General features: G+C 39.7%; 1 protein-coding gene across 1 annotated transcript in view; it reads left to right on the forward strand.

The window, feature by feature from the left end:
* The first annotated feature begins 470 nt into the window (after positions 1-470).
* SGCB (sarcoglycan beta) overlaps positions 471-19,268 on the forward strand; it is a 124,280-nt gene continuing 105,482 nt past the window's right edge. Inside the window, exon 1 of the mRNA XM_053703974.1 lies at positions 471-503. Within this exon, the coding sequence (XP_053559949.1) occupies positions 486-503 (18 nt within the window). The 5' untranslated portion in view covers positions 471-485. The remainder of the gene's footprint in view (positions 504-19,268) is intronic.

The raw sequence follows: 19,268 nt of genomic DNA on the forward strand, positions 1-19,268 counted from the left end.
TATAACAAACTATTTTATAAGAGCAGAATGTTTTGTAGAACAATAAAAGTGCAACTAACATTGTCTAATGTGTTCATTTTCCCACACAAACGTTATAACAAAGCGTATTTGTTCGAGTAGACTTTACTTTAGGCTTTCGACAATACCCGTAGTAGCACATCGGATCACTAGCGTTCTATATAAAGCAACACAATGACACAAATAGAGGGATAGACACTCAGGCAGCTGCCCCCAACACATAAAAGGGCGATACCACTTCTTCAAAAGGGTAATGTAAACACAAAGTCGCGTTAAATATTAATAACCTTATATACTTCTACTAGGCAAATAATATATAAAACAAGAATACATGATTTAATAAAAACAAGTTTGATTTAAATGAGCTTTATTGTGAAGAGGCAGCGCATGTTACGTAGTGGTATTTCCCCCCTGCATAGCTGAATAGATTAGTCCTTTCTGTCAGACTGTGTGGGCGGAGTGCAGATATGGCGGCGGCTGAGCAGGTTTGTGCGAAGCTACCCTGTATGCTGTGATATGCTGAGGAAATGACCTATGCATGCTCGTGTTGTTATTATTGCTGTCTGGCTGGGCGTGTAGCGAGCAGAGAATTTATTGTTTTTAGGAACATACAGGTGCTGGAGCAGTTTAGCTGTTGATGTGTAGATAGTATAAGCTGTCATGATGATGCAAGGTGTCATTGTCACTCAAATCTGACACTGCAGCAGCTTATGTCTGGAACTGTCACAATTTTTGCCATTCACAAAGGAGCTGTGAAACTTCACTCTCCCCCCCCCCCACCTCAGTTACGGTGCAGGTTGTCTGTCATATAACAGCTACATCCCGTCTCTTGTCTTAGCTATTTATGATCTGTCACTCTGCAAGATATTACACAGGTAATCAGTGCAAATCACGTGCTTGATGGTCACTCAGGGTACACTACGGGTTATCTTCGTTGTCATAGTCCAAGGAGACACTCATAGGAGTAAGGAGTTCATATACTACATAAGGACCTCACATGAGTTTGTACACAAGTGGGTAATCTCTTATTTTAGCGTATTTTATTCTCTATACCTATAGGAGAAACAAGCGTTTTAAATTCCCAGCCACTGTTGATGTGTTTCTTGATACATTGTTTCATCTTGAAGAAACTGCACAGAGAGATTCTAAAATGATAACAGCACTGTCCTTAGGGCACATATTGACATACTGAATGCAATCTCTTTTCTATTAACCCTTGCAATGCCATCAGTTATAGACTATTAACCTCATTACTGTAGGCAATAAAGGGTTTATTTTACAGTCCATAATACTAGTTACTGTAGGCAATAAAGGGTTAATTTTACAGGGCATAAATACTAGTTACTGAACGCAAAAAACGGTTAATTTTACAGTGCATTATAGTAGTTTCTATAGGCAATAAAGGGTTAATTTTACTGCAGGCAATAAGGGGTTAATTTTACAGGGCATGATACTAGTTACTCTAGGCAATGAAGTGTTAATTTTACAGTGCATAATACTAGTAAAAACTGAAGGCATGACGTGGTTAGCTTCACAGTTTTTCATGCAGTCTGATTACTTGCAACATTGTATAAACATTGTGTTACCAGTGAGAGCACTGAGAATAAAATACGCTAAAATACTAAATTGGGTAGATGCTCCTAATAAAATACAGATGGCCCTCGTCTTACAACGGTTAAATTTACACCGTTTCAGAATAACAACCTTTTTTCCAGTCATGTGTCTGCTATTGAAAAGCATCGAGAAGAAGTGCATTTCTTAAAATAGCCAGTAGGTGGAGATGTCCGCCTCTGTTGCAGCAAAGCCAAGCAAGCTGAAATTAATCAGTTTAACCAGACCTGAGCTATCGAGCAGATTTCAAAGGAACAAGATCTTCCTGTCTATAAATCAGTCCAGATTTTAATGCATAGAAAGAACTGTTTGCAGAAAAATGCAAGTGAAGTCTGTGTTGTGTGATTATTTTATTAGGTTTATAATGCTGTTTAGCAAATGTTTTTGTTACTTTAACTTAGTTTAATTATATATTCTGTGTTGTGTGATTATTTTATTAGGTTTATAATGCTGTTTAGCATTTAAAGTCTTCATTTCAAAGCTTTAAAAATAATGTACTATGTGTTACTTCTGACAATTTTGAGAGGGGCCTGGAACCTATCTCCCTCACTTCCCATTGACTTACATTATAAACTGGGTTTCAATTTACAATGGTTTCAATTTACAACCATTCCTTCTGGAACCTAACCCCAGCGTAAACTGAGGACTACCTGTACACTAAAATAAGAGATTACCCACAAGCAGTGACGTCAGAGGCTGGTGAGGCAGTGGCTAGGATACGCCTTCATTCTTTAGATATCCTTTGTTGAAGAAATAGCAATGCACATGGGTGAGCCAATCACATGTGGTATCTATGTGCAGCCACCAATCAGCAGCTACTGAGCATATTTAGATATGATTTTCAACAAAGGATATCAAAAGAATGAAAAAAAATAGATATTAGATGTAAATTGGAAAGTTATTTAAATTTGCATATGGGATTGATATGGGTTTCATGTCCCTTTAAATGGTGTCTTGGAAAACTGGTCAACTTAGTAAACATCTGATTTTAGTCTAAAAGGATTGTAACAGAAACTCTTGCCAGATAACACAAGGCTTGCTCTGATTATGAGATCTAGAAATCCATGCCCATTAAAATATGTTTAAAACATACTTTTTACTTTAATGCTGCAAATTATGCTTATAGATTCTTTCATTATGCAGTAAATATAAAAATGTCTTGATCCAGTGGCGGCTGGTGAAATTTAAAGATGGTGGGGCGCTTTGCCTCACCCCTTTAAATAAAGCCACACCATCAGGTGGCACTATCAATTCATTAATTAAATAAATAAAAGGTAGACAGAAACACAGAAAAGCATTCAGGGGGGAGAGGGAGAGACAGACGGGGGAGAGAGACACAGAGGGTTAGAGAGAGAGAGAAAGAGAGACAATCACACACAGAGGGGTTAGAGAGAGAGAGAAAGAGAGACAATCACACACAGAGGGGTTAGAGAGAGAGAGAGAAAGAGATAGAGACACAATCACACACAGAGGGTTTAGAGAGAGAGAGAGAGAGAAAGAGAGAGAGACACAATCACACACAGAGGGTTAGAGAGAGAGAAAGAGAGAGAGACACAATCACACACAGAGGGTTAGAGAGAGAAAGAGAGAGACACACACAATCACACACAGAGGGTTAGAGAGAGAGAAAGAGAGAGAGACACAATGATTCAATCACATACAGAGGGTTAGAGAAAGAGAGACACAATCACACACAGAGGGTTAGAGAGAGAGAGAGAAAGAAAGAGACACAATCACACACAGAGGGTTAGAGAGAGCGCGAGAGACACAATCACACACAGAGGGTTAGAGAGAGAGCGAGAGACACAATCACACACAGAGGGTTTGAGAGAGAGCGAGAGACACAATCACACACAGAGGGTTAGAGAGAGAGCGAGAGACACAATCACACACAGAGGGTTAGAGAGAGAGCGAGAGACACAATCACACACAGAGGGTTAGAGAGAGAGCGAGAGACACAATCACACACAGAGGGTTAGAGAGAGAGAAAGAGAGAGACACAATCACACACAGAGGGTTAGAGAGAGACACAATCACACACAGAGGGTTAGAGAGAGAGAGACACAATCACACAGAGGGTTAGAGAGAGAGAGAAAGAAAGAGAGAGAGAGAGACACAATCACACACAGAGGGTTAGAGAGAAAGAGAGAGAGACACAATCACACACAGAGGGTTAGAGAGAGCCCGAGAGACACAATCACACACAGAGGGTTAGAGAGAGAGAAAGAGAGAGACACAATCACACACAGAGGGTTAGAGAGAGACAATCACACACAGAGGGTTAGAGAGAGAAAGAAAGAGAGAGAGAGACACAATCACACACAGAGGGTTAGAGAGAGACACAATCACACACAGAGGGTTAGAGAGAGAGACACACAATCACACACAGAGGGTTAGAGAGAGACACAATCACACACAGAGGGTTAGAGATAGAGAGAGAGAGAGAGACACAATCACACACAGAGGGTTAGAGAGAGACACAATCACACACAGAGGGTGAGAGAGAAAGAGAGAGAGAGACACAATCACACACAGAGGGTTAGAGAGAGAGAGAGAAAGATAGAGAGAGACACAATCACACACAGAGGGTTAGAGAGAGACACAATCACACACAGAGGGTTAGAGAGAGACACAATCACACACAGAGGGTTAGAGAGAGAGAGACACAATCACACACAGAGGGTTAGAGAGAGACACAATCACACACAGAGGGTTAGAGATAGAGAGAGAGACACAATCACACACAGAGGGTTAGAGAGAGACACAATCACACACAGAGGGTGAGAGAGAGAGAGACACAATCACACACAGAGGGTTAGAGAGACACATAAGGGATGAGAGAGTCTGAGGGGGAGGAAGAGAGACAGAGAGAGAAAGAGACCATGGGGGAGAACAACACATAAGGAGAGAGATGGATAGAGAGAGACACACACACACACACATACAAGGGGGGGGAGAGGGACCACTGCATTTTAAAGTAATAAAACAGCAAAGCTACAGAGACTAAGTGAGACTATAACTAAATGAGACCATACATTAGTGTGCAGTACAGAGGCAAGCTGCTAAGTTAGTGGGTGTAAAGTTTGAGTAAACAAAATACAAAAACGATCCTTTGCTGTAAAAGAGTAAAAAAAACACTAAACCACATTCATTAAATTATCATTTTCACAAACAGAATCCTTTTCAGTAAAATCTTACTTTAATAAGATGGGGCTGAAACAGTGCTCTCTGTGCCTCTCTCTTCCTGCTCTGTAAGGATTCAGGAAGTGACAGTGGCACATTCCACTGCACTTAGAGGGGAAGAACAGAACTCTCTTTTTCACTTTAGCAAAGCTAGCAGGTTCACAGGACAGCAACAAAATAAATGAAAGTTGTTTTTTTCCGTTTTTGTTTTATTTTATGTCATTTAACATCCAGCCCCAACTTTAAGTTCCATTTACTAATGCCTCTCACTGGATTGGTTCAGCCCAAATAGGACTGCCTCAAATAAGCAGTTAATGGGCCATTCAATGATCTTAACCACTTTCATCCAGTAGATGGCGCCGCATGTTGTGTAATGGTGGGCAGACCTGCTTGTGCCTCTTCATTGCACAACATATAGCTGTGAAAAAAAAAATGCTGGGGAAAAAAAAATATATATATTTTTTTTTAAAGTCAATAAAAAAATATATATTTTTGCCCATATGAGAGGTGAAGCACTGCCTCACCTGCCTCTAGTGACTGCACATCACTGCCCACAAGTGTCCTATCTGTCACACTGTAATGTATTATTACTCAGTCTATAGTAAAACAGGAAGAATAAAACAATTCACAATATTTTAGGATTCAGTGTTACAATATTTGCTTATGTACCTTTTAAGGAATACAATGATTTTTTTTTTTTTTTTTACTACTATGGGGCCTAAATTTTTAATTCATAAAGGGACACAAAACGCACATTTCTTCACAGACTAGAGGCGGTTCTGGGCTAACAAAGGTGGTGAAAAAGTTGAGACACAGAGCACAATCTATGGAATATCTTGGCAGAGACACTGCCATTTTGCAGCTCAACAGGGGGTGCACGTGCATAGCACCCCTATATAACAACCACCACTGCTGTCGACCTCATTATAAATAATGAATCATAAGCTGCTGTTGACTTTTTATTCTGGTGTGATAAAGGACCATTAAACTGCTGAGAAAAGAATGGTTACTACTCACCATGTTGTTGTATTTCCTGCAGCTCTTTTCAAAACAGTTCTCTCCTATTTTATTAGGGATGAGGAAGCTCCGCCTATGCATACTGGGTACCATTATCTTAGAGCAGAGCTTTCCAAACTTTTAATGTTGGTGACTACACAATTTTGCGACACAGTAATTCAGTTGTACTAGCAAACAGGAGGTTAAACTAACTTGTTTTAAGAGATACGGACACATACATAAAGTATATAATAACTAAATGTATTTACAAGTAATAGTATGTAAGTATGTGCAAGAATTAAGAAAAAGTTTAATAACACCAATAGCTACTTACTATTTGAATGGGATGTATGAAGTTTATGGGATGAACACAGTTTCTGAATATTTTGGTGGAATATTAGATAAAGACACTCGCATAAGCCGCCAATAGAAAAAGTTTCAGTTCCCGCCTAGCTGCGCCAATTGGTTAAGATGATCTGTGAACCACTAGGTATCAATCATGTGATATGCGGAAAGTCGGAAACCCCCAAAAAATTTAAATAAAAAAAAATTTGTGCTGAAGCAGGGACACACCTACAAACTGCCGGCAACACACTAGTGTGTCACAACTCACAGTAAGCACTGTCTTAGAGCATAGGTATTCTTGCACTCTGTGACAGAAGTGGCTGGCAGTCACACATCTGTGATGTTGCTGGCTTTTTGCAGTTGTATCACTTAGTTGTGTGTGTTACCGGAGATACAATAAATAATGAAAGTATACTGCAAAGTTTTTTGTTACATATATCAAAAATGTTTATATAAACATATAATGTCATGGACATGTGCAATTACCTTCATATAATTTTAAGAATGAACATTTTTTAGCACTTTGAGTGCTTTTTTTTTTTTTTTTTAATATATATTTTGAGAAAACTTTAAAATTGTGTTATGCAAAAATAAAAAGCTCACGCTATATCACACACACTAACCTCAACAACATAGAAACATAGAAACATATCTATGTTTCTATGTTTCTATGTTGTTGAGGTTAGTGTGTGTGATATAGCGTAAGCTTTTTATTTTTGCATAACACAATTTTAAAGTTTTCTCAAAATATATTTAAAAAAAGAGCACTCAAAGTGCTAAAAAATGTTCATTCTTAAAATTATATGAAGGTAATTGCACATGTCCATGACATTATATGTTTATATAAACATTTTTGATATATGTAACAAAAAACTTTGCAGTATACTTTCATTATTTATTGTATCTCCGGTAACACACACAACTCTCCGCGGAGCTATATCCCTCTAAACCCATCAGCTATTTATCTTCTCCTTATCTGTATGCATAGAGTGTTTCACTGGTTACTCCATGTTCATGTGCCTTGATAGCCCTTCTTCCTGCCAGCGCTACATTGATACTAATGAGATAAGTCCCAATACATATACCTTGGACACCCCCTGCTAATATATGCCTGCAGTGTGATTTCTACCTATAGTCGTTCCGCTATCTTTTCTACCTGCCTGTATGATGGGGATAGTATGCCCTGTATATGTATATATTGCTTGCTCATTATAAGCCTGTAATGAAACGTTTAATCTATGCATTGCTCATTGGTCCTGTTAACTGCTGCTCATCGGTTACATAATGTCTATCTATGCTGAATACTTTTTTCTATTGAGATTCTGTTTGATCTTTAATTGTATCTACCATTTGCATTATGATTCCCACTTGCTCTGTATATGTACATGGTTGCAGTGTTCACTTATTTGGTATATTGTGTTATATTTCATTTGTTTTTTTAATTCATTTGTATGGGGTTTGTTGACACTTGGTGGTTGCCATGGCAACAATTTTGGCGCATTTTCACACTGGGGGAGGGTCTTATGGAACAGTATAAATGTTTGCTTCATTCTATGTACTTTGGTCTGATGAAGGGGTGTATTCCCCGAAACGTCACTGAATAAATCCAGTATTGTCAAGACCAGTGAGTGCTGTCTCCTGATTTCCATATTCTACACCATATTCTAGCACCCTGGCATTTGGAATTAAAGTGTTAGTGAGAGTGCACCTGCCACTACCTGCTGTGTGTGTGTGTGTGTGTATGTATATATATATATATATATATATATATATATATATATATATATATATATATATATATATATGTATGTATGTATGTGTGTGTATATATATATATATATATATATATATATATATATATATATATATATATATATATATATATATATATATGTATATGTTATATTATATTATATTTTAATAAACATTCCCAGATATCCTGACAAAGGGAATGTAAACTTTCAAGAATGAATGCCCGTTTTTAAAAATACTATTAAAAATAGGTACACTTTCATTCATGAAAGTTTACATTTTACCTGTTTTCTTTAAATACTTACTTTTTCTTCTTGAAGCCGCTCCATCGCTTCACCAGCCCGTCGCAAGCCTCTTCATACGTCAGCAATGACGATTCCGGCATCCTCCAATCATGGCTTCCCTGAGGCAATGCCGTGATTGGAGGAAGCCGGTTTCGTCATTGTTGGGTAAGTATTTTTAAAATTCGGTGCAATGTCAATTTTCATAAATGAAAGTGCCCCTGTATTTTAATAGTTTTTTAAAAAACCGGGCACACTCACATGAAAATTGACATTCACTTTAGATATAAAATTCTACAGCCTCTTAAAATATCACTTATTTGTTCTATTAGGAACTAATATCTATTTTTGTCTTTTTGGGAGTCAGAACATGAGCCATTAAGAAGGCTATTTGCTCCTAATTAATGGATATTGTATATCCTTTCTTTACTTGCACTGCACAATAAATCCTGAAACTTGCTTCCCAGATTTGATAAATTGTAATGAAATCACTATCGGACTGATAGTGATTTCTTTACAATTCATAAAATCTAGTATTCAACAGACTGAAAAGTAATTAACTTTAAATAGCTATCCAGTGCAATGGAAAACAAGTTTCAGGATTTATTGTGCAGTGTTGGTAAAGAAGGGATATACAGTGCACATAGTATCAGTGAAGAGGCAATTATTAAAGTTTGCTGCCTCAGTGTTGCAAGTGGAGCTTCCTCTCTGTCCTGCGCTGCTGCTGCCTGGTCAGGCTCGTGAGAGTGACTTGCGCTCCTCCCACCACCCTCTTCATCTCCGGCCATGTTCCTACTGGTGTGCTGCTGTGTGACTATAAGTTGAGGAATGTGACGGGTCTGGAGTGTCAGTGATGGGATTGAGAATAATGCACTATTGCACAAACCTTAAAGTTAAGGCATCGCAGTTCCTGCCTGTCAGTGCCTGAGTTATCTGGTGTCACCCCCCCCTGAGGTTGTCACCCGGGTGCGCTCCGCACCCCCCTAGTGATCCCTCTGCCAAAAGTGGGTCAATGTGTTTTAACAAGGATATGGCCAGTGAACCAATCAGGAGCAACATACGTACATATGCTTCAGTCACTGACTTGCACCTCACTGAGAATGTTACCCCAAATTATGGGTTAAACATACAGCTCCCATTCCAAAAAGCTTGATTTCTTACAAATCCATTTATTTATTTTTTTCAAAACTATTTCAATTAATAAATGAAACCACCAAATCAATTTAAAATAACACCCAAGTTACATAAGCAGTAATTCTGGGTTTACATAAGACTAAAGGGACATGAAACCCAAAACTTTTCTTTCATGATTCAAACAGAGCATACATTTTTAAACATACAATTAATTACATGTTATACAAATTGAATGTTTTTTTTTTTTTTTTGTTTCTTTTTTAATAGAAAACTTCAAATACTATATTAATACTGGAAGGTCCTTTTGCAATTCAGAACTTTGCAGGAACCCTGTCAGATAACAGCCACTCAAGTATACAGGCTTGGTCATAAAGTGGCATGACCACTGTAGTACAATGAGATTGTCCACTAATGTGTCCCTTTTTCAGAGATTAGTCAGTTATTTGAATAAAATGTGTGTTCTGTGACTGACTTGCACACTAGTCTCCCTCTTGGCAACCTGCATTATCACAATTTGTTTTATGACCTCTGTGTGCTCGGCCAGTACTTTCTTAATTCAGTACTTGATGCAAAAATCTAGTCTTTAATTCTCTTTATCAGTGTTCTTTTACCAAGCTAAAATGTTAGCCAAAAATAAGATAAAATTACCTAATATTAAAGTCTTTTCATGTTTATTGCGCAAATGATCATTACATAAATTTGTTAAATTATGCAATTAATTTGCACTGTGGATAACAGAAAATGTTATAATATTAAAAATTATTATACTCTACCCACCCGGCTTACTTTATAATGCCACTCGGCTGGCAACATTTATACATTGCATATTGTAGATTAAATTAATTCTCTAGCCAAACAGATTGAATGGCAAATGCTGGCAGTGTACCTTACTGATCACCCGGTTACCAGGGATGGGGAGTTGAAGTCCAAATGTTGTCAGAAACTGCAGTGGTCCTCTTATGATCATGAACCCTAGGTTTAAATTGATGGTAAATCCTAGTGTTTCAAAAATGCTAGGATTTAACAGTGCTACAGATAAAGGGGACTTTTATTCATGAAGTATAAAAAACTTTATGCTGAATGTACCTTTCTTTCAGCAAGTTTATGCCAAGTTGAACACTATTTTTTCAATGAGGTTACGTTTCCACCTCTTAGGCAATAGCTGTTCAGGGCCAATCAGCATTATGGCTAGTACGCCATTGGCTAAGAGGACGCTATTGACAAAAAGGAGTTTTGCTGGAGGTGCTCAGCTTGGCATAAATTCGCTGCAAAAAAAAAGTACTTTTAGCATAAAGGTTTTAAATTGTTTTTTGGGTTCAAGCCTGAAAATACACAAAATTCCAAGCAAAGCCCATAATTTGAAAATGCAATTAATTTAAAATGAACAAATAGAGCATTTTATCTTTACACTAGAATAACCTTTTAAGTACTATATAAATCATATATGTGGTTTGAGCTGTAAATGTCTAATTATTCTTAAAATAATATTTTTTTTTATTAATTTTATGTTACATTAGAATTAATATTATGATGTAATGTTTAAAAACAGAGCTGTTGAGATACAGGGCAGCCTAAGAACATTGCGTTACTTGGTTACCATAGTGTTGGCTTGGGCAGATAATCAGGCAGTTAAATCGGACAAGCCCTTATACATTAAGTACTACTTCCAGTTTTTCCTCCCACAACTACCACTGTAATCATTGTAAGTTCTCAGATAAGTGTACATCATCTTTTACAAGGACAAAAGAAAATTGAACATACACTTATGTGTAGCTGAATTCTGTGATTTAAATATTCTTTGTGTTGGTAATGTGAATATAAGTTTATCTGTTCAAAAATTATTTTATATAAAGTTTATTTGCTATAATCACTTAGGTGAAATTTCCTGGAAATCAGTACAAACAGCGATTTCATAGAAATTGGTTCACAAGTTTAATTTGTATTTTCTGTTATTTATAAATGTTACTTAAGCTATCCAAAGCACACTTGCACAATTTAGCAGAAAATGATTTAATGATCATTCGTGCAACAAACATTGAAAAAAAAAAAAAATAATATATATATATATATATATATATATATATATATATATTCTAATTAATTTAGGTTAATAATGGCATAAACTTTAGCCAGGTGGTCAGTAAAATCTGCAGTGTCGTGTGTCCATTAAATAAAAAGTGTGTGTATGTCAAATTCATTGCAAATTTGTTCAAAATCTAGGAGGAAGATCATAAATTTAGGAGCCGGCATTTATTAGAGGGAGGGCATGACTAAGGTTTGATTTGTATTTCGCAGCTAGAAAGGATCCAGTTGCATTAGGCTAAACTTTAGGTGGCAGCCAGCACTGGCTCCCCATATACTTCAGAATACAATTTAAAGTATTAACCCTTACAAAGTACTCAGCAGCCGCACTCCCAACTATATTTTTCCTTTCATCTCCAAATATTCCCTGACCCGTCCTCTTTGATCAACCTCTGACCTACGTCTTTATACTCCTATTATCTCTATGTCCCACTCCCGCCTCCAAGACTTCACACATACTGCTTCTTTCCTCTGGAAATCTCTACCCCGCTCAATAAGACTGTCTCCAACCTTGTATATCTTCAGACACTCCTTGAAAACCCACCTATTCAGAGAGGCTGTATTTCATCCTACCCAAAATAAATCTTGAACTGCCTTGAATGACTGCTGCAAATACAATCCAAGCTACCCCAAACCTTATGTCTCTGCACCCTAAACCTGTAGACTCTAAGCCCTCTGGAGCAGGGCCCTCTTCCTCCTGTACTAGATTTGTTTAGTTTGTTATGTTTTGTATGTTATCACAAATCCTTGTCATTGTATACTTCTATCTCTGTACCCAGGGCTACAGAATTTTGCATCACTATAAAAAATTTTTTATGATAATAATAATGTCTTGGGGACTTAAAACCAGGGAGCCAGAGCCTTATTTTAAGGCACCAGTGGGTTTGTCAAGTTCTGTAGTACGGTGTACACTATGTACAATGGAACTTTCTCTTCCTTTGTGTGAACATTTTGTTTCTGAATACTGTATCTATTAATACCTAAGAACATATCCCAGAATTTGTGGAACTTGACTTTTTTATGTACATTCAAAGGGAGATTTTAGTGAAGAAATAGTCAACAGGAAAAATCTTAATTATTCAACGGTTTTCATAGACTAAAATATTAGTGGTTAAACTGGAGGTCCTTTTCAGTCTTAGGGAGGACTCTCGAAAATGTATTAGTATGGCAAGAAATATCACTCCCTCACATGGGTGTAAACCAGGCTGGACCAGGAATTCCCAGCGGGTTGCAAGCTGAGTTCCATAGAAAGGAAAGAGGCTCTCTGCAAAGCAGAATATCTCAGGACAAAGTGCATGTCACAGGTAGCTTACCTTGTATTTGTTTCTAGTTTTGCAAACATCTTTCTTTCAATTCAATAAGCACGTTGCATATTTTGAAACAAACCTCACGAGCTTACATTTGTAGAGACAAAACCTAGTGACACCTGCAGACATAACTTGCTTAGGGAATTGTGATGAGAACAACAAGAACTTCATACACACCCTAGAAATGCCACTGATCAGCCCACTCAACAAGACTGCGACAATCATTTTACAACAGACAAATAAGAAACCCTTTGAATATTGACCTTTTGGATATTATTTAAGCATTGTTTTCAGAAATCATGCTTTATGTTAAATATGAGTTCTCTTACATCATTTTTTTTTTTTTTTTTTACCCGGCAAAAATAAAAAATTAAATTTATGGTTTAAAGTGAATGTAAACTTTCATGAATCAGTGCCAGGTTTTTAAAAATTATTTTAAAAACAGGGGCACTTTCATTCATGAAACTTCACATTGCACAGTTTTTTTTAATACTTACCTTTTTCTGCTGCAAAGTCGGGTTGGCGATTCCCCCGCCTGCAGCTCCTCTGTACTTACGTCAGCAATGAAGAAACCAGCTTCCTTTAATCATGGCGTGCACCCCAGAGCGTCCATCTTGTGAGGCCATGCAGTGATTGGAGGAAGCCAGTTTCGTCATTGCTATGCTATGTACAGCATGAGAAGCGGACGGTGGATCGCCGATCCGGCTTTGCTGCAGAAAAAGGTATTTTAAAAAAATCACATGTGCAAAGAACAATAAGAGAAAAGTATACATTTGTACATGGAATGTACTCTCAATGAGTATACAGACATTATTCAGATTATAAACATATTTGTACTTTTTAAAGCAATTATCCTTCTTTTTTTTTTTTTTTTTTTTTCTTTTCCCCCCACAAGCAATGTTTGTTCAGGTCACTCTTGGGTCCTAGATAAGATAAATAAGAGGTATGGAAATAATAGAACACAAAAGCTACGTTATACAGAATATAAAGGGTTAAAGGGACAGTCTAGTCCAAAACAAATTTTCATTATTCAAATAGGGCATGCAATTTTAAACAATTGACCAATTTACTTCTATCACCAATTTTGCTTTGTTCTCTTGGTATTTTTAGTTGAAAGCTAAATCTAGGAGGTTCATATGCTAATTTCTAAGCCCTTTAAAGGCCGCCTCTTAGCTCAGGGCATTTTGACAGTTTTTCACCACTAGAGGGTGTTAGTTCATGTGATTCATATAGATAACACTGTGCTCACACACGTGGAGTTCCTAGGAACCCACACTGATTGGCTAAAATGCAAGTCTGTCAAAATAACTGAAATAAGGGGCAGTTTGCAGAGGCTTAGATACAAGATAATCACATAGGCAAAAAGTGTACAGGGAGTGCAGAATTATTAGGCAAGTTGTATTTTTGAGGATTAATTTTATTATTGAACAACAACCATGTTCTCAATGAACCCAAAAAACTCATTAATATCAAAGCTGAATAGTTTTGGAAGTAGTTTTTAGTTTGTTTTTAGTTATAGCTATTTTAGGGGGATATCTGTGTGTGCAGGTGACTATTACTGTGCATAATTATTAGGCAACTTAACAAAAAACAAATATATAACCATTTCAATTATTTATTTTTACCAGTGAAACCAATATAACATCTCAACATTCACAAATATACATTTCTGACATTCAAAAACAAAACAAAAACAAATCAGTGACCAATATAGCCACCTTTCTTTGCAAGGACACTCAAAAGCCTGCCATCCATGGATTCTGTCAGTGTTTTGATCTGTTCACCATCAACATTGCATGCAGCAGCAACCACAGCCTCCCAGACACTGTTCAGAGAGGTGTACTGTTTTCCCTCCTTGTAAATCTCACATTTGATGATGGACCACAGGTTCTCAATGGGGTTCAGATCAGGTGAACAAGGAGGCCATGTCATTAGATTTTCTTCTTTTATACCCTTTCTTGCCAGCCATGCTGTGGAGTACTTGGACGCGTGTGATGGAGCATTGTCCTGCATGAAAATCATGTTTTTCTTGAAGGATGCAGACTTCTTCCTGTACCACTGCTTGAAGAAGGTGTCTTCCAGAAACTGGCAGTAGGACTGGGAGTTGAGCTTGACTCCATCCTCAACCCGAAAAGGCCCCACAAGCTCATCTTTGATGATACCAGCCCAAACCAGTACTCCACCTCCACCTTGCTGGCGTCTGAGTCGGACTGGAGCTCTCTGCCCTTTACCAATCCAGCCACGGGCCCATCCATCTGGCCCATCAAGACTCACTCTCATTTCATCAGTCCATAAAACCTTAGAAAAATCAGTCTTGAGATATTTCTTGGCCCAGTCTTGACGTTTCAGCTTGTGTGTCTTGTTCAGTGGTGGTCGTCTTTCAGCCTTGGCCATGTCTCTGAGTATTGCACACCTTGTGCTTTTGGGCACTCCAGTGATGTTGCAGCTCTAAAATATGGCCAAACTGGTGGCAAGTGGCATCTTGGCAGCTGCACGCTTGACTTTTCTCAGTTCATGGGCAGTTATTTTGCTCCTTGGTTTTTCCACACGCTTCTTGCAACCCTGTTGACTATTTTGAATGAAACGCTTGATTGTTCGATGATCACGCTTCAGAAGCTTTGCAATTTTAAGAGTGCTGCATCCCTCTGCAAGATATCTCACTATTTTTTACTTTTCTGAGCCTGTCAAGTCCTTCTTTTGACCCATTTTGCCAAAGGAAAGGAAGTTGCCTAATAATTATGCACACCTGATATAGGGTGTTGATGTCATTAGACCACACCCCTTCTCATTACAGAGATGCTCATCACCTAATATGCTTAATTGGTAGTAGGCTTTCGAGCCTATACAGCTTGGAGTAAGACAACATGCATAAAGAGGATGATGTGGTCAAAATACTCATTTGCCTAATAATTCTTCACTCCCTGTATGTATGTGACTGTGCTGGTTATGCAAAACTAGAGAATGGGTAATAAAAGGATTATCTTTTAAAACAATAAATATTCTGGTGTAGACTGTCCCTTTAAGGCCAAAGCCAAACTTTCTGGTATCAGTGAAATACAATAGTAAGTAGCACTCTGCACAGGTACATTTTGTTTAGAATAATGATACTTGTGAGTATTAGAAGAAAATAAAGGTATCATTTGGGTTCAGGTTATATTAGTATACACATATTGTTGTTCCTCACATTGGATTGTTGGTGCACTAGGTCTTGTGGCCAGCTAGAATGTATAGTGTCAAAACCACCACCAATTATAGCTACTGTATGTGCCTTTTACGCGTCTTTGGCCACTAGCCGCTGCAAAAGGGTCAGGGATATACTGAACAAATGTGTTTAGGTAGCTTCAATGTTTATACACATAACCCCTAACATTTATCATGCTTACTTATTGGCATAGACTATGTGAGTACTGAGTAATATAACCCATTGTGGGAGTGAAAACAATTCTGCAACCTCAAAGAGGAAATCACAACAATATATATAGTGTAATAAACAAAATGTGTGCATAATAATACACGTATGAAAAACAACAACAACGTTAACATAGCAGATCACCAGGGATAGTTTTAGTGATATCATTACATCCCTTATGGCACGGGTGGTGTCAAGGGCAAAGTTAATCTTTTCTGTTTTGTCTGCAGATAGTGCAGGAGGTTTTTAGATGTGTGCGGGTAGATGCGTGGATAATTACTCAGATGGTTCGGGAATGGAAGTGTCATGTCAGCTACGTTTAATGTCCCTTCAAGTATGTTACCGTAGGTTTGAAGGCCCCTGGTTTAAGGTATTTAGCAGTGCAGATGTCTTCCATATTGGTAGTTTTCGGCAGGAGGTTTGCTTGTTTCATGCTTATGTCACAGCGGGAGCAGCAACGTTTGAGCAGCAACGTTTAGAGAATCGGGCTCTTGGTAAATGTGGCGAATTGAATGAAAGGATAGCTACCTTTTGATTATTAATGTATATAATACTTTCTGCTGTTCAGCTAGTTTTCTCAGGACCAAGACAAATCTGCACACATTTTTAAATGGGTCGCCTTGACAACTTAAACATTAATGTGAATAATAATAGTTTCATCGCTTTATAAATGACTAGTCCTAAAGCCCGTGCACACGGGCCATTTCTTGCAGTACATCGGTCCCACCCCTTGCTCTCTCACCTTCTCTTTTGCTCTCTCACTTCCCCCTTTCTTTTGCTCTCTCTCTCTCCCCCCTCTCTTTTGCTCTCTCTCTCCCCCCTCTCTTTTGCTCTCTCTCTCCCCCTCTCTTTTGCTCTCTCTCTCCCCCCTCTCTTTTGCTCTCTCTCTCCCCCCTCTCTTTTGCTCTCTTCCCCCCTCTCTTTTGCTCTCTTCCCCCCTCTCTTTTGCTCTCTTCCCCCCTCTCTTTTGCTCTCTTCCCCCCTCTCTTTTGCTCTCTCTTCCCCCCTCTCTTTTGCTCTCTCTTCCCCCCTCTCTTTTGCTCTCTCTTCCCCCCTCTCTTTTGCTCTCCCCCCCTCTCTTTTGCTCTCCCCCCTCTCTTTTGCTCTCTCTCCCCCTCTCTTTTGCTCTCTCTCCCCCCCCTCTCTTTTGCTCTCTCCCACCCCCTCTCTTTTGCTCTCTCCTCCCCCCTCTCTTTTGCTCTCTCCTCCCCCCTCTCTTTTGCTCTCTCTCCCCCTCTCTCTTTTTCTCTCTCTCTCTCTCTCTCTCTCTCCTCTCTCTCTCTCTCTCTCTCTCTCTCTCTCTCTCTCTCTCTCTCTCCAGTACATCGGACCCACCCCTTGCGCTCTCTCTCTCTCTCTCTCTCTCTCTCCAGTACATCGGTCCCACCCCTTGCGCTCTCTCTCTCTCTCTCTCTCTCTCTCTCCAGTACATCGGTACCACCCCTTGCTCTCTCACTTTCTCTTTTGCTCTCTCTCTCTCTCTCTCTCTCCAGTACATCGGTCCCACCCCTTGCGCTCTCTCTCTCTCTCTCTCTCTCTCTCTCCAGTACATCGGTCCCACCCCTTGCGCTCTCTCTCTCTCTCTCTCTCTCTCTCTCTCTCTCTCTCTCTCTCTCTCTCTCTCTCTCTCTCTCTCTCTCTCTCTCTCCCTCTCTCCAGTACATCGGTCCCACCCCTTGCTCTCTCACCTTCTCTTTTGCTCTCTCTCTCTCTCTCTCTCTCTCTCTCTCTCTCTCTCTCCAGTACATCGGTCCCACCCCTTGCTCTCTCACCTTCTCTTTTGCTCTCTCTCTCTCTCTCTCTCTCTCTCTCTCTCTCCAGTACATCGGTCCCACCCCTTGCTCTCTCACCTTCTCTTTTGCTCTCTCTCTCTCTCTCTCTCTCTCTCTCTCTCTCTCTCTCTCCAGTACATCGGTCCCACCCCTTGCTCTCTCACCTTCTCTTTTTCTCTCTCTCTCTCTCTCTCTCTCTCTCTCTCTCTCTCTCTCTCTCTCTCTCTCTCTCTCTCCAGTACATCGGTCCCACCCCTTGCTCTCTCACCTTCTCTTTTGCTCTCTCTCTCTCTCTCTCTCTCTCTCTCTCCAGTACATCGGTCCCACCCCTTGCTCTCTCACCTTCTCTTTTGCTCTCTCTCTCTCTCTCCAGTACATCGGTCCCACCCCTTGCTCTCTCACCTTCTCTCTCTCTCTCTCTCTCTCTCTCTCTCTCTCTCTCGTACATCGGTCCCACCCCTTGCTCTCTCACCTTCTCTTTTGCTCTCTCTCTCTCTCTCTCTCTCTCTCTCTCTCTCTCTCTCGTACATCGGTCCCACCCCTTGCTCTCTCACCTTCTCTTTTGCTCTCTCTCTCTCTCTCTCTCTCTCTCTCTCTCTCTCTCTCTCTCTCTCTCTCTCTCTCTCTCTCCAGTACATCGGTCCCACCCCTTGCTCTCTCACCTTCTCTTTTGCTCTCTCTCTCTCTCTCTCTCTCTCTCTCCAGTACATCGGTCCCACCCCTTGCTCTCTCACCTTCTCTTTTGCTCTCTCTCTCTCTCTCTCTCTCTCTCTCTCTCTCCAGTACATCGGTCCCACCCCTTGCTCTCTCACCTTCTCTTTTGCTCTCTCTCTCTCTCTCTCTCTCTCTCTCTCTCTCTCTCTCTCCAGTACATCGGTCCCACCCCTTGCTCTCTCACCTTCTCTTTTGCTCTCTCTCTCTTTCTCTCTCTCTCTCTCCAGTACATCGGTCCCACCCCTTGCTCTCTCACCTTCTCTTTTGCTCTCTCTCTCTCTCTCTCTCTCCAGTACATCGGTCCCATCCCTTGCTCTCTCACCTTCTCTTTTGCTCTCTCTCTCTCTCTCTCTCTCTCTCTCTCTCTCTCCAGTACATCGGTCCCACCCCTTGCTCTCTCACCTTCTCTTTTGCTCTCTCTCTCTCTCTCTCTCTCTCTCTCTCTCTCTCTCTCTCTCTCTCCAGTACATCGGTCCCACCCCTTGCTCTCTCACCTTCTCTTTTGCTCTCTCTCTCTCTCTCTCTCTCTCTCTCTCTCTCTCTCTCTCTCTCTCTCTCTCTCTCTCTCTCTCCAGTACATCGGTCCCACCCCTTGCTCTCTCACCTTCTCTTTTGCTCTCTCTCTCTCTCTCTCTCTCTCTCTCTCTCTCTCTCTCCAGTACAT

Source organism: Bombina bombina, chromosome 2, assembly GCF_027579735.1.
Source record: "Bombina bombina isolate aBomBom1 chromosome 2, aBomBom1.pri, whole genome shotgun sequence".
Classification (NCBI taxonomy): Eukaryota; Metazoa; Chordata; class Amphibia; order Anura; family Bombinatoridae; genus Bombina; species Bombina bombina.